Source organism: Lolium perenne, chromosome 4 (genome assembly GCF_019359855.2).
Source record: "Lolium perenne isolate Kyuss_39 chromosome 4, Kyuss_2.0, whole genome shotgun sequence".
NCBI lineage: Eukaryota > Viridiplantae > Streptophyta > Magnoliopsida > Poales > Poaceae > Lolium > Lolium perenne.
The window spans coordinates 241108683-241123557 of NC_067247.2; the positions used below are offsets into that span (position 1 = coordinate 241108683).

The following is a 14875-nucleotide window of genomic DNA, read 5'->3' on the forward strand; positions in this document are numbered from 1 at the left end:
GATCCATGGTGGAAGTTTCAGTTTTGGACAAATATCCTCAATCTCATATGAGAAAATTAATTGTTGCTACATGCTTATGCATATAAGAGGAGTCCATTATCTGTTGTCTATGTTGTCCCGGTATGGATGTCTAAGTTGAGAATAATCAATAGCGAGAAATCCGATGCGAGCTTTCTCCTTAGACCTTTGTACAGGCGGCATAGAGGTACCCCTTTGTGACACTTGGTTAAAACATGTGCATTGCGATGATAATCCAGGTAATCCGAGCTAATTAGGACAAGGTGCGGGCACTATTAGTATACTATGCATGAGGCTTGCAACTTGTAAGATATAATTTACATGACACATATGCTTTATTACTACCGTTGACAAAATTGTTTCTTGTTTTCAAAATCAAAGCTCTAGCACAAATATAGCAATCGATGCTTTCCTCTTTGAAGGACCTTTCTTTTACTTTTATGTTGAGTCAGTTCACCTATCTCTCTCCACCTCAAGAAGCAAACACTTGCGTGAACTTTGCATTGATTCTTACATACTCGCATATTGCACTTGTTATATTACTCTATGTTGACAATATCCATGAGATATACATGTTATAAGTTGAAAGCAACCACTGAAACTTAATCTTCCTTTGTGTTGCTTCAATACCTCTACTATGAATTATTGCTTTATGAGTTAACTCTTATGCAAGACTTATTGATGCTTGTCTTGAAGTACTATTCATGAAAAGTCTTTGATATATGATTCATTTGTTTACTCATGTCATTTACCATTGTTTTGATCGCTGCATTTATTACATATGCTTACAATAGTATGACCAAGGTTATGATGGCATGTCACTGCAGAAATTATCTTTGTTATCGTTTACCTGCTCGGGACGAGTAGAAACTAAGCTTGGGGATGCTGATACGTCTCCGACGTATCGATAATTTTTTATGTTCCATGCCACATTATTGATGATATCTACATGTTTTATGCATACTTTATGTCATATTTATGCATTTTCCGGCACTAACCTATTAACGAGATGCCGAAGAGCCGATTCTTTGTTTCTGCTGTTTTTGGTTTCAGAAATCCTAGTAAGGAAATATTCTCGGAATTGGACGAAATCAACGCCCGGGGGCCTATTTTACCACGAAGCTTCCGGAAGACCGAAGAGGAGACGAAGTGGGGCCACGAGGTGGCCGGACACCGTGGCGGCGCGGCCCAAGCCCTGGCCGCGCCGGCACTGTCGTCTGGGCCTCGTGACGCCCCTGACCTGCCCTTCCGCCTACATATAGTCTTCGTCGCGAAACCCCCGATCTGAGAGCCACGATACGGAAAACCTTCCAGAGACGCCACCGCCGCCAATCCCATCTCGGGGGATTCAGGAGATCGCCTCCGACACCCTGCCGGAGAGGGGATTCATCTCCCGGAGGACTCTACACCGCCATGGTCGCCTCCAGAGTGATGAGTGAGTAGTTCACCCCTGTACTATGGGTCCATAGCAGTATCTAGATGGTTGTCTTCTCCTTATGTGCTTCATTGTCGGATCTTGTGAGCTGCCTAACATGATCAAGATCATCTATCTGTAATGCTATATGTTGTGTTTGTTGGGATCCGATGGATAGAGAATACTATGTTATGTTGATTATCAATCTATGTGTTGTTTATGATCATGCATGCTCTCCGTTATTAGTATAGGCTCTGGCCAAGTTTTTACTCTTAACTCCAAGAGGGAGTATTTATGCTCGATAGTGGGTTCATGTCTCCGTGAATCTGGGGGAGTGACAGAAACCCCTAAGGTTATGGATGTGCTGTTGCCACTAGGGATAAAACATTGATGCTATGTCCGAGGATGTAGTTATTGATTACATTACGCACCATACTTAATGCAATTGTCTGTTGTTTGCAACTTAATACTGGAAGGGGTTCGGATGATAACCTGAAGGTGGACTTTTTAGGCATAGATGCATGCTGGATAGCGGTCTATGTACTTTGTCGTAATGCCCAATTAAATCTCACAATACTCATCATATCATGTATGTGCATGGTCATGCCCTCTCTATTTGTCAATTGCCCAACTGTAATTTGTTCACCCAACATGCTATTTATCTTATGGGAGAGACACCACTAGTGAACTGTGGACCCCAGTCCATTCTTTTACATCGAATACAATCTACTGCAATACTTGTTTTACTGTTTTCTGCAAACAATCATCATCCACACTATACATCTAATCCTTTGTTACAGCAAGCCGGTGAGATTGACAACCTCACTGTTTCGTTGGGGCAAAGTACTTTGTTTGTGTTGTGCAGGTTCCACGTTGGCGCCGGAATCCCTGGTGTTGCGCCGCACTACATCTCGCCGCCATCAACCTTCAACGTGCTTCTTGGCTCCTACTGGTTCGATAAACCTTGGTTTCTTACTGAGGGAAAACTTGCCGCTGTACGCATCACACCTTTCTCTTGGGGTTCCCAACGGACGCGTGCTGTACGATCATGGCTCCCATGACTACAAAGTGTTTTAGCCATAGAGATCGAAGTACATATTGAACCTTGTAGGTACGGTTTACTTTGTGATCAAATAAATGATTTGTGGACAAAGGATTGATTTTGAACAATGATAAACCGACTACAAACAAAGAAGTGTGTATTAAAGGTGTATACAAGATACAACCAAGAGTTTTGCTGGTCCGTGGAATACTAGATAGGTATACAAACTTCAATTGGATGAAGTAAGTATCATGGAGTTGGAATCTTCACCAGATGAAATAGTCAAAGAGTTTTTGATTTCATCAGAGACGATGAAGAGACTTGCATTTGCAAGAAATTAAGTGGGAGCGCTGAGACATATTTATAATACTTTATGTAGATGACATATAGTTGGTTATAAATAATGTAATTATATACTTGATTAAAAAGGTTTCATTGAGAAATTAACTTCAATGAAAGGATATGGACTGAAACAAATTTAGTGACAAGATCTATGAAGATAGATTTAAACACATAATAAGTTTAAGTCAAAGTACATAGAATGGATATTGAAGTAGTTCAATATAGAAATATTAAGAAAATATTCTTGTCATGTGAAGTTTTAACAAGACTTGAGTGTATCTGACACTCAATGAGTAAAAACACATGAGTGATTATAGATCACAAATAATATGTACACAATCAGATGTCATGTGCTCTTAAAAATGTTATGAGCATGTACCAGAATGATTCATGTGATGATCATTGAAAAACAGTAAGAATATTCTTGAGTACTTAAGAAAAACCAAGGATATATATATATATAGTTTTGTATGGAGAAATGACAAACAAATCGCTGTAAAGTGTTGCACCGATATTTGTTTTGTCACATATGAAAATAAAATTTCAATCTCAAATTAGACTAAGTGTTGTTTAAAAGGTAGCACAATGAGCTAGAAGTTGTCTATGCTAGATTTAGAAGATTTCTAAATATTGTGACGGGTTCTGCAAAATAAGGTAGAGTATGTCATTGTTTTGACAATGACAAAGGATGTTAAAGTCAAGAGGTTCTTTGAGAACATGGTGTAGTTCCGACAGAGTCAGAACTTTGAAGCTATATTGTGTGTGACAATATTAGTGACATATTTCAGACCGCGGAATTAAGGTTCCACCAAAAGACCAAACATATTTAATGCCGACTCATTTGGAAATGAGTGATGCGTTGAGACGCAAATGAATTACAAAATACATACGTTTCTGAGCGTGTCAGATCCGTTGACTAAAACCTCACTCGTGAGCAATACATGATAAAACACCGGAAGGCCAAGGTGTTATATCTTTACAACTGTAAACTAGATTATTGACTCTAGTGCAAGTGGGAGACTGGAGGAGATATGCCCTAGAGGCAATAATAAAGTGGTTATTATATATCTTTATGTTTATGATAAATGTTTATATACCATGCTATAATTGTATTAACCGAAACATTGATACATGTGTGATATGTAAACAACAAAGAGTCCCTAGTATGCCTCTTAACTAGCTTGTTGATTAATGGATGATTAGTTTCATAATCATGAACATTGGATGTTATTAATAACAAGGTTATATCATTGTATGAATGATGTAATGGACACACCCAATTAAGCGTAGCATAAGATCACGTCATTAAGTTATTTGCTATAAGCTTTCAATACATAGTTACCTAGTCCTTATGACCATGAGATCATGTAAATCACTTATACCGGAAAGGTACTTTGATTACATCAAACGCCACTGCGTAAATGGGTGGTTATAAAGGTGGGATTAAGTATCCGGAAAGTATGAGTTGAGGCATATGGATCAACAGTGGGATTTGTCCATCCCGATGACGGATAGATATACTCTGGGCCCTCTCGGTGGAATGTCGTCTAATGTCTTGCAAGCATATGAATGAGTTCATAAGAGACCACATACCACGGTACGAGTAAAGAGTACTTGTCAGGAGACGAGGTTGAACAAGGTATAGAGTGATACCGATGATCAAACCTCGGACAAGTAAAATATCGCGTGACAAATGGAATTGGTATCGTATGTGAATGGTTCATTCGATCACTAAAGTCATCGTTGAATATGTGGGAGCCATTATGGATCTCCAGATCCCACTATTGGTTATTGGTCGGAGTGAGTACTCAACCATGTCCGCATAGTTCGCGAACCGTAGGGTGACACACTTAAGGTTGGATGTTGAAATGGTAGAACTTGAATATGGAATGGAGTTCGAATATTTGTTCGGAGTCCCGGATGAGATCCCGGACATCACGAGGAGTTCCGGAATGGTCCGGAGAATAAGATTCATATATAGGAAGTCATTTTATAAGATTTAAAATGATTCGAAAGGTTCTATGGAAGGTTCTAGAAGGTTCTAGAAAAGTCCGGAAGAAACCACTTTGGAAGGCGGAGTCCCAAAGGGACTCCACCACCATGGCCGGCCAACCCTAAAGGGGGAGGAGTCCCAAGTGGACTCCCCTAAGGGGGCCGGCCACCCCCTCCCAAGGAAGGGTGGGAATCCCACCTCTAGTGGGAGTCCTAGCTTGGGTAGGTTTCATGAGATATGGAAGGTTTTGGTTTGGGGTCTTATTCGAAGACTTGTAGACCAACTCTTGGGTGTTCCACCTATATAATGAGGGCCAAGGGGAGGGGCCGGCCACCCCAAGAACACAAGGTGGCCGCACCATCTAGATGGCCGGCGCCCCCCTCTCCCAAACCCTAGCGGCCCTCTCTCCTCCACCACTTCCCGCACGCTTAGCGAAGCTCCGCCGGGTTTCTCCACCACCACCGACACCACGCCGTCGTGCTGCCGGATTCAAGAGGAGCTACTACTTCCGCTGCCCGCTGGAACGGGGAGGTGGACGCCGTCTTCATCAACAACCGAACGTGTGACCGAGTACGGAGGTGCTGCCCGTTCGTGGCGCCGTGATCAAGATCTTCTACGCGCTTTTGCAAGCGGCAAGTGAACGTCTACCGCAGCAACAAGAGCCTCATCTTGTAGGCTTTGGAATCTCTTCAAGGGTGAGACTCGATAATCCCCTCGTTGCTACCGTCTTCTAGATTGCATCTTGGCTTGGATTGCGTGTTCGCGGTAGGAAATTTTTTATTTTCTATGCAACGAATCCCTACAAATACATGCATATTACACGTACATTACGATCTAGGCACCTAAATTAAAGTAGAATTAGTCCCCGGAGTGACTATACTGTCACCGGGGAGCTAATGTAGCCGGCGGAGGGTTTTTGCTCGCCGATCTTCCTAGGCGTCGACGACCGCCGCCACTTCGACGACCGCCGCCTCGGAGCAGGTCCCGCACGCTTGAGGCGTCCCACCGGCATCGTTGTCGTCGTCGCCGTGCGGGGGCAGCGCCGGCAGAGGAGGGCTGCACGCCGCAGCAGCGGGGGGCGCCTCGGCTTCTCCTTCCGCCGCCTCCTCCGCGCGCGCAGCGAGGTACGACATCATCTCCGGCCACTTCCGGCCGGCCCTCCTCCACGCGCCGATGTAGCGCCGACGCCTGGCGAGCTCCGGCGACGCCCGTGTACTTGGCGGGCGCCGAGTGCACCTTCCAGCGCCAGATCGGCCACCTCCCCTACCCACGCGTCTAGAACGCGTCATTCCGGACGGAGGGGAGATGGCCGAAGCGGCGGCGCGGCGTCGGAGCGGCCGGAATCGCTCGCCGGAAATGGTCACTGGCGGCGGCGGCGGGAGACGAGCAGCGGAGGGGAGTAGGGTTTGCGAACCGAACTCCCCTCCGTGAACCCTTTTAATACGGGGCGTCCGCTCGATTTCTCGGGCCCCTGAACTTCATTTATGGGACGGCCCATGTATTCGGGCGCTGATCTGCGCGCGTTTCGGCCCGAACCCGTAAATCCGCCGGAAAAGTTCAGTTCCGGCGGGATTTACGGGCTCTGTTAGAGATGCTCTTAGTACCCTTGATGTTGATGGGTACAAAGACTCCGGTTCTCGTGGATTTTTTAAGGTATCAAAAGGTTCTCTCGTTCACATGATTGGTGGTATAAATTCTGCGAAATTATATATTCTTAGAGGTAGCACTTTGTCTGGTATTGTTTCTCCTGTTATTCTTGATGAACCTAGCAAAACTAATATGTGGCATCTGTGTCTTGAACATATGAGTGAATATGTCATGGTAGAATTACACAAGAGATACCTGCAAGATGGCTGCAATTTGAGTAAGCTTGAGTTCTGTGAGCATTACGTTTTGGTAACCATAAAAGTTTTAAATTCAATGCTTGAGTTTATACCACTTAAGGAATTTTAGATTATGTGCATGCTGATGTGTGAGGACCTCCCCGCAAGACTTTTCTTGGTGGTGCAAAAGAAAGACCTTCCAATGTTGGTACACACATATGTTTTTGGGTTGAAGCAACCTCCACCACATGTTACTTGATAAACATGTCACCTTGCATTCCTCTTGATAATAAAAATCTAATTGAGATATGGTCTAGTTCACCTATTAATTATTTACAGTTGAGATTTTTCGGTTGCACTGCTGATACGTGCATTTTACATCATCAATATTGTTACATATATGTTTGGTTTCTATTGATCGATATTTGCTATCATATACCATTATTTATGCATTTTTACTTGATTTTCAAGACTTTCCTACAAAGTCTCCTTTATTGTTATTTAATTCATGGGAGGCAGAAAATCTCCTTTTTCGTATTTTATTGTTTCATGGACCTTCCAGACACCTAAAAATCAAAGGAAAAATACATGATCATTTTTCCATCCGAAGAAGCGCCGTGGACCAAAGAAGCATGTGAGAGGGGCCACGAGGTCCAAAAGAGACCAGGTGGCGTGCCACCATGGCTCGTTTGGCCCTCGGGTATCCTCTCGGGTTCCCCTTTTAACCGACCCCTCCGTTTTGCCCAAAAACATAAGCCATATTTTTCTCCATAATTATTGAGGCGACGACGGAGGCGAAAGTCCTCTCATACTCCAGGAGAGGGCAAATCCTGCTGCACCGGTGCCTCTGGTGAAGGGGAAATCAATGTCATCGTCATCACCACTTCTCCTTAACATAGGGGGATGCAGCTCCATCGGCACCATCATCACCACCAACACCATCTACGAGATCGACTTCATCCCCCTCATAGTTTGTGTTTGATTGAACCTCGAATATTGTTTTAAGTGCTAGTTGCATGTTTGTGATTGGTACTTTGTCATCATTTGGTGGAGATATTATACGATATCATTTTTGACACTTGTGAGTTGTTTCCCATGTTCCCGAGGGCATAGAATGATATGGCTATGATTATATATGATGTGCATGAGTATTTGGTCAAGTTTTTATCTTTTATGTTGTTTTATGATGATTTTATGTGAATATCGACTGCATATTACTTCACCTATATGGGCTCATAGGACTACACTTCAATGTAATGAATGAGTGTTGGAAAGGACGGAATGACAAGAACCATTTTCCAGTATTTTGAGTTGCATCAGAGGGGTTTATGTTGGGGATCAATGATCTTATTGCTATGCTGAGGCATTTATGTCTTAATGATTCCTATACCTGCACATGAAAATGGCTCTAGGATCCATCATAAGGGGTGTGTTTGCTCACATCTATGGTTGCACCTAATTTAGGCTTCGGTCCTAAGGGAATGAAACATGACAAAATATTTACATGTTGTGTAGAACTACAATGCTAGTAAATTCATACCGTCCTCGGGAACACTTGTCTCATATAAGCGCACACACACACTTGAGCTTGTCCTCTTGCTGCATGGAGGATTGGAATTTCTCTCATTGAGAGCATTTACACATTGTTATTTACTTTATGCACTTTATTTTATTGCAAACTATATACTCAAAACACCAAAAATACTGCATTATTATTATTGTTTGCTTTTCAAATCCGTTAACCAATACCTTCAGCTCCTCGTGGGGTCGACAATCTTTCTTATTGAGAAGTACTACAATTAATCTCCTACACTTGGGAGCCATCAAAACACTTTTCTGGCGCCATTGTCGGAGAGCGTAGCGCTATTGGTAAAGTGGTTTGGTAAGGAAGCTTTTACTGAAGGTTTTCTTGTGCTCGGAGAAGAGGATTTTGTTTGCAAGGTAAAGAGGTACCTTTATGGTCTGAAACAATCTCCAAGATAGTGGTACAAAAGGTTTGATTCATTTATGTTTGCACATGATTTTAAGAGATCTCAGTATGATAGTTTTGTTTACATCAATTTTGTTAATGGATCACGTATATACTGTTTGTTATATGTTGATGATATGTTGATTCCTACCAAGAGCAAGAAAGATATCACTACTTTGAAAGCACAATAAAGTAGTGAGTTTGAGATGAAGGATCTTGGTGCTGCTAAGAAAATACGAGATATGAAAACTACAAGCGACAAAAAATCTAGTGTGTTATTTCTTAATCAACAAAATTAAATTAAGAAAGTATTTCAACATTTTAATATGCATGAAGTAGTACTCTTATTGCTCCGCATTTCAAGTTATTAGCATTGCAATGTCCACTAGTGATGGAGATATTGAGTACATGTCAAGAGTTCCATATTTTAGTGTTGTTGGTTCGATCTCCTAGATCTGACGCCGCATGCAGACAAAGAGGCCAACACACCGCGCCATCAGCTTGCCGCAATCCCGCCGCCCGCACGATCGGGGATGTTGGCCAACACTCACGCCCGCCGCAAAGCCGACATCGGCAACACCACCCGAAGCCGCTGATCCGACGTCCAAAAGCCCCCACCTTGGGTTCCACCTGCAACACCTTCGCTGCCAGAGGCCGCATCCCACCGTCATCCCCGGAGCCGCCCGCCGCCACAAGAGGAAGGGGCAGCCATTGGGTTCTGGCCTGGGGAGAAACACTGAGGAGCACGAAGAAGCCACCGAGCAGCGCCGTCAGGCATGGCGAGCTCAGCGTGGCAGCCACCCTCCATATGACCGCGCTAAGGAGCCAAGGACCGAGGATCATGAGCCTAGGGTCAAATCCCCACTGCCCTCTTCAGCGGCGTCCAGGGAAGACAGTGGGCTAGGGTTCGCCCCCTCGGTCGCGGAGACGGAGCCAAGGGTGCAGTCCCGTTTTCTTTCCCGATGCCTCACCACAACATGTAAAACATTTTATTTTCTGAGAAATTTGTTCCCTCGGAACAAATCAACAAATGATAAATTGTTGAGGATGGGTGACTGCGTGCATCGGTTGTCTGTACACGTTCCTCCTTTTCAGAAAGAAACCAATGTGACAGAAGAAAACAATTACGGCATGGACTTGGTGTGTTCGTCAGACAGTTTGAACTAGCTAGAAGGATCCGTCGCTGCTGATGTCCCCCCACCTGACATTGTAGTTGGCGGCGAGGTAGTGCGCGCCGACAGGGCCCCGGCTGCCGTACGGGTACAGCTCGGGCGCCACCCTCTTTTCCTCCAGCTCCCTGAGCACCGGCGTGAAGATGGCCCAGGCCGCGTCGAGCTCGTCGCTCCGGATGAAGAGCCGACGCTCCCCTTCAATGGCGTCCAGCAGCAGGCGCTCGTAGGCGTCCGGTATCTCCCGCTGGTACTCCTCGGAGTAGAAGAGGTTGAGGTTGCTGCTGTCGAGCCTCATCCCGAGCCCCGGCACCTTGTTGTTGATCTTGAGGTAGATGGCCTCGTCGGGCTGCACCCGGAGCACCAGCTCGTTGGTGGCCATGTCCAGGTCCGTGCCGACGTTTCCCCGGTAGAGGTTCCCGGGGACGCGCCTGAACTGCACCCTGATCTCCGCGCGCCGGGTGTGCAGCGCCTTGCCGGCCTTCATCAGGAACGGGACGCCGTCCCACCGCGCGTTGTCAATGAAGAGCGCCGCCGCCGCGAAGGTCGGGGTCACGCTGCCGTTCGGCACCGTCGGGTCGTCCACGTACGCCGGGAACGACTTACCGCCGCGCGTGTGGCCCTTGTACTGACCCACCACCACGTCCTCCAGCTTCAGCTTCCTCATCGATCGCAGCACTTTCACCTGAATGAACACAACACCAGAGGCTCAGAGCAAGCTAAGCCAGCCACGTTACTGTAGCTTAACATTCAAGTTGCCTGTTGTTCATCACAACCTTCTCGTTGCGGATGTCCTCGGCGGCGAGGCTGACAGGGGTTTCCATGGCAAACAGGGCCAGTATCTGCAGCAAGTGGTTCTGCATGATGTCCCGGATGATCCCGTAGTTGTCGAAGTAGCTGCAATATAAAACCAACAAACCAAAACTGTTATCTCCTGAATCAGTAAGCAAATTAAATTTGTTACTGGATGAATCGAAGGTAGCGCAGACCCGCCTCGACCCTCGGTGCCGAAGTCTTCGGAAAATATGAGCTGCACATTCCGAATGTAGTCCCTCGACCACAGTGGCTGGAAGACAAGGTTGGAGAAACGGAGGACCGACAGATTTTCAACCAGCTCCTTGCCCAGATAATGGTCAATCCTGGCACAGAAAATTGTAGTAAATCTTAAGAATGGGACAGAGTCTCTGAAACTGTTGATCGTTGCACATTTAGTATATACCTGAAGATTTGCTCCTCCTCTAAGTACATCTTCAGGGATCGGGTGAGCTCCCCTGAGGACTCGTAATCACGTCCGAATGGCTTCTCCACTATGAATCTAGTCCAGCCAGCCCGAGATGAAGCAGTGCGGCTAGCAGATCTCACCACATCCACAAATATGTTTGGTGGAATCGACAGGTAAAATAACCTGTTTGGTTGCTTCCCAGCCTAATGACAAACATTTGCCATGAATTCTTTTTCTATGCAACATTTTCCATGAATTCAATTCAATTTTAGGGAATATTTTCCACGAGTTCTGCAGTGCTACTAATCTATATCTCATAGTAAGTATTAAACAACGTGCATTAGGTATTTAGTATTACCTCTTTTTGTGTAAGTTTTCTATCTAATTCGCAAAATCCTTCCTCTGAGTTGTACTGTCCAGACTGATAGAAGCATCTCTTCAGAAATTGCTCCATCTTATCACTACAGTTCTCCCTATTTCATCATTCCAATATAACGTGTTACATTAGGAAAATACCACTAGAGATTGTGAGTGACTGCGAAACAGTGTATGAAAATGGAAAAAATAAACTGGATACTGCTGATCAAAGTTAGCCCATTATGAAAGGCAAATTTTGGTAATGAAATGCAAAATCAAACAAATAAACGAGACTACAAGTAAGGCCAACACAACTACAACTAATTGACACCCAGGGCAAGGTGCAAAATCAGATAGTCTTCTACAAGTAAGGCCAACACAGACAACTCACATGGCAAGGGACCAAGTATGAAAATATTTAAGCGGTACCTCTGATCAATCCGGCAAGTCAGGGTCATGCTTATCATGTTCCTGAGCTCTTCATCGCTCATCTTGCTACGAGCATAGCCAAAAACTGTAAAATGCTGCATTAACAGAAGTTAACTAAAAGAAAGAACTAGCATACTCCAAAGCAAAAATTGGAGAACAGTACTGTAATTAACTGAATTAAGAGAGGTAAACCGCAGTTGGAAACCTTGGGGAGCCAGTCCTCGTAGAACAAGGCGAAAAGCGCCGGGAAGATCTTCTTCTTGGCAAGGTCGCCGGAGGCTCCAACGACCGTGATACTGACGGTGTTCTCTTCCTGCTCCGGCACGACGGCTCCAGCTCCAGAGGACTGACCATCTAGCACCCCTGCAACAACCACTTGTCGGTAGAGTGTTCTTGTATGCAATCGGCAGCGAGTTCAGAACTTCAGACAGCCGTGCTAGTTGCAGGTCCGAGTACCATCACTGAAGGAGGCACCGATCTGTGGGCGGCCATTTGAGGACTTCGCTCTAAGAAGGCACCTTCTTCCGGCAGCATGGGTCCTCTGAGGTGGGCAATGGCGGTGCTGTTGGTTGCTTGCGTTGGACGGCTGAGCCGAGAAAGTAGCGGCGGGATGGAGATGGCAGCCTAAGGCGATGCTTGCCATTGGCGCAGGAAAGAAACAAGAAAAGTTGGAGTAGCAAGCTATCAATCCATCTGAATCTGCCGTCGACAGATAGATTTGGAAGCTTGGGTTTTTTTTTTTTTTTGAACTCCGGAAGCTTGGGTTGGACGAATGGGGATCGATGTTGTTGATAATGTCTTCCTGACAGCTGGGCTGGGGATTGTCGGTAGTGGTCCAACGACTCGTGGTCATCAATAAATCATCCAACTCCTTCAAGAAAAATATTAATTGCTCCAAGATATTTTTCTTCTTATTATTTATTATTTTCTTCCTCTTTGGTTTAGGAATATTAGATGACCCACTCCGCCACCTCTTCCTCCTCCGACCCACCAACTCCTCCTACTCGCCGCCAGGCGCCAACAACACCTCGGCATATTTGGGCCCGGGCCAGGCTTTGTGCCGAACAAAGCCCGGTGCAGAAAACCCAAGCCTAGGCCTGGCATGACACGACGGTCGTGCTATAAAATAAGGCCCAGCCCTAGCCTAACTGGTGGAAATCCCAACGGAACTCAGTTTACGGTCCAGGCCATAGTGTTATCCCGCATATCTGTGAGGCCGAGACCTGGCCCATCCTGACCATCATGTCGGGGCAATGACATCGCAACAGGCATTCGCTTGAGTGGATGCGTGGCGGCCGCGGGTGGCTCGGTGGTGCGCGGTCCAGATCTGGCACAAATAATGAAAGAGACTAAGTCCCATAAATCAACTAAAAAGGCATAAATAATGATAAATCATGACAAATATCTTTCAAAACAGATCATATAGGTCACTATATTGATGATGTAAAATGCACGTATTAACCCCCGAGGCTTTCTCGAGGAGAGGGCTGCAGAAACACCAAAACACCAAAATAGAGTCAGAACCAGCGAAAATTGGAGGGGGAAACTCTGTCGGAGCCGCCGCTAGAGACTCTACCTTCTCCAACGTCTCCATCATCATCAAACATTATGTCAAATTACCTAAGGCTATACTAATACGAAACCTTGTGCTTGACCAACACATGGTGGAGTTGGGGACACAAGAAAAAAAAACTTTGCTTTGCAGGTTGCTAGAAGACGAGAAGAAGAAACAACCCGGAGTTCCGCATAAATTTTCGAGTCACCCTTGTGGGGGAAAATAAGCTTGCTACAACACTTTGCGTTTGGATGTCCCAACGAGTTGGTACACGCAGTGTTGTTGCCATCACCATGATAGCAAGTGAAAGTGCAATGTATATATTGTCATACTTTTGTCTTTCGAATCATGTATATTTTTATATTTGTGGACACTTGAAGAAGTAGAACGTAAGCAGGGATTAAACATGTACACGTGATATTTAGCTTCCAAAACACTACCTCTTAAGTTTATGCTTAACCATAGTACATCACCGTTCCATTGCACCCCATTTCTTTGCACTCTTATTTTTGGACACCTTTTGCTTCTTTCCACTCAACACACATTTGTTATGACTGGATACATTTGTACCTATAAATTTTATAAATTTGCTGGCACACTCACCCTCTTACCTTTTGAATCATTTTCGAAGGCCTTTTGCCTTCATCTTTTGTGGATGCACCCTTTCTCAAAGGGTTTTTCCCCTTATCTTTCGGGTGTACATTTTTTTATTCTACTACAAGGTTGCTTGTACCTATGAGTTTGTGATCATCCCACAACCAACTTCTCTATGACAAACACAACCATAAGCAATACCATTTGTAAGCTAAATAAAACCAACACACAATAAATATACTTGGAATAACATTTTTCTATATATGTAGATATGGTGCCCACTACTGATATACCTTGATTTAAGGGATCATGGATGCATAATTCTTTGCTTGATTTTATTATTTTGCTAGCAAGAGGGGGATAGTTGACCATATACAAGCATGCAAAAGTGTCCATAGTACTAATCATTTCTTAATAGGCAAGATCAACCTAAAGGTAAACATATATGCTATAAATAAGATGTACCACTAAATAAGACGTTTCCAACCTGTCACTCGCTCAAATAAATGAACCAAATAACAAAGTGTGACAACATGCACAACAGGTAATGTAACTTTTATTCCCCTTCCCCTTTCTCTATTAGCAATTAAGCATCCAACTTAAACTTTAATTTTATTCTGGTAGCTCATTCATATTCATTAAATACATCTTCATATTGTGGTATCTTTATTCCAAATATATAAATTGCAAAGAAAAACATAAAAACTAGATACATACGCTCCAAGCTTATGTAAAATCAGATTGATGCACGAAAAACAATGTTGAAAGGTGTGCAAACCGAGAGTTTGATTGGTCTAGTGGGGTGTTATGGGCATCCCCAAGATGATGGATTTAAAATATCTTGAATGCGTCCTTGTTTGTTGGTCCTTCCTTCCATGTGGAAAAACTATACGACACAACGCTTTTCCATTTCTTTTATGTGGGGATGACATTAGTGGTCATAAAGAT

General features: G+C 44.5%; 1 protein-coding gene across 1 annotated transcript; it reads right to left on the reverse strand.

Annotated features, from left to right (window-relative positions):
* Positions 1–9579: 9579 nt before the first annotated feature.
* Positions 9580–12546, reverse strand: LOC127332476 (glucose-6-phosphate 1-dehydrogenase, chloroplastic). Its single transcript, XM_051358781.2, has 8 exons — positions 12235–12546; positions 11984–12141; positions 11779–11873; positions 11351–11465; positions 10990–11195; positions 10760–10909; positions 10547–10667; positions 9580–10455 (listed from the first exon to the last, which is right to left on the reverse strand). Exons 1-8 carry the CDS (start codon positions 12419–12421, stop codon positions 9769–9771), a joined length of 1719 nt encoding a protein of 572 aa, XP_051214741.1. The 5' UTR covers positions 12422–12546; the 3' UTR covers positions 9580–9768.
* Positions 12547–14875: the final 2329 nt, after the last annotated feature.

Coding starts and splice junctions, on each gene's coding strand:
- LOC127332476 (XM_051358781.2), bottom strand. CDS start 12,421: ATGGCAAGCATCGCCTTAGGCTGCCATCTCCATCCCGCCGCTACTTTC. Junction 11,466..11,778: donor ACTTGCCGGATTGATCAGAG/GTACCGCTTAAA, acceptor ATGATGAAATAG/GGAGAACTGTAGTGATAAGA. Junction 10,456..10,546: donor AGGACATCCGCAACGAGAAG/GTTGTGATGAAC, acceptor GTGTTCATTCAG/GTGAAAGTGCTGCGATCGAT.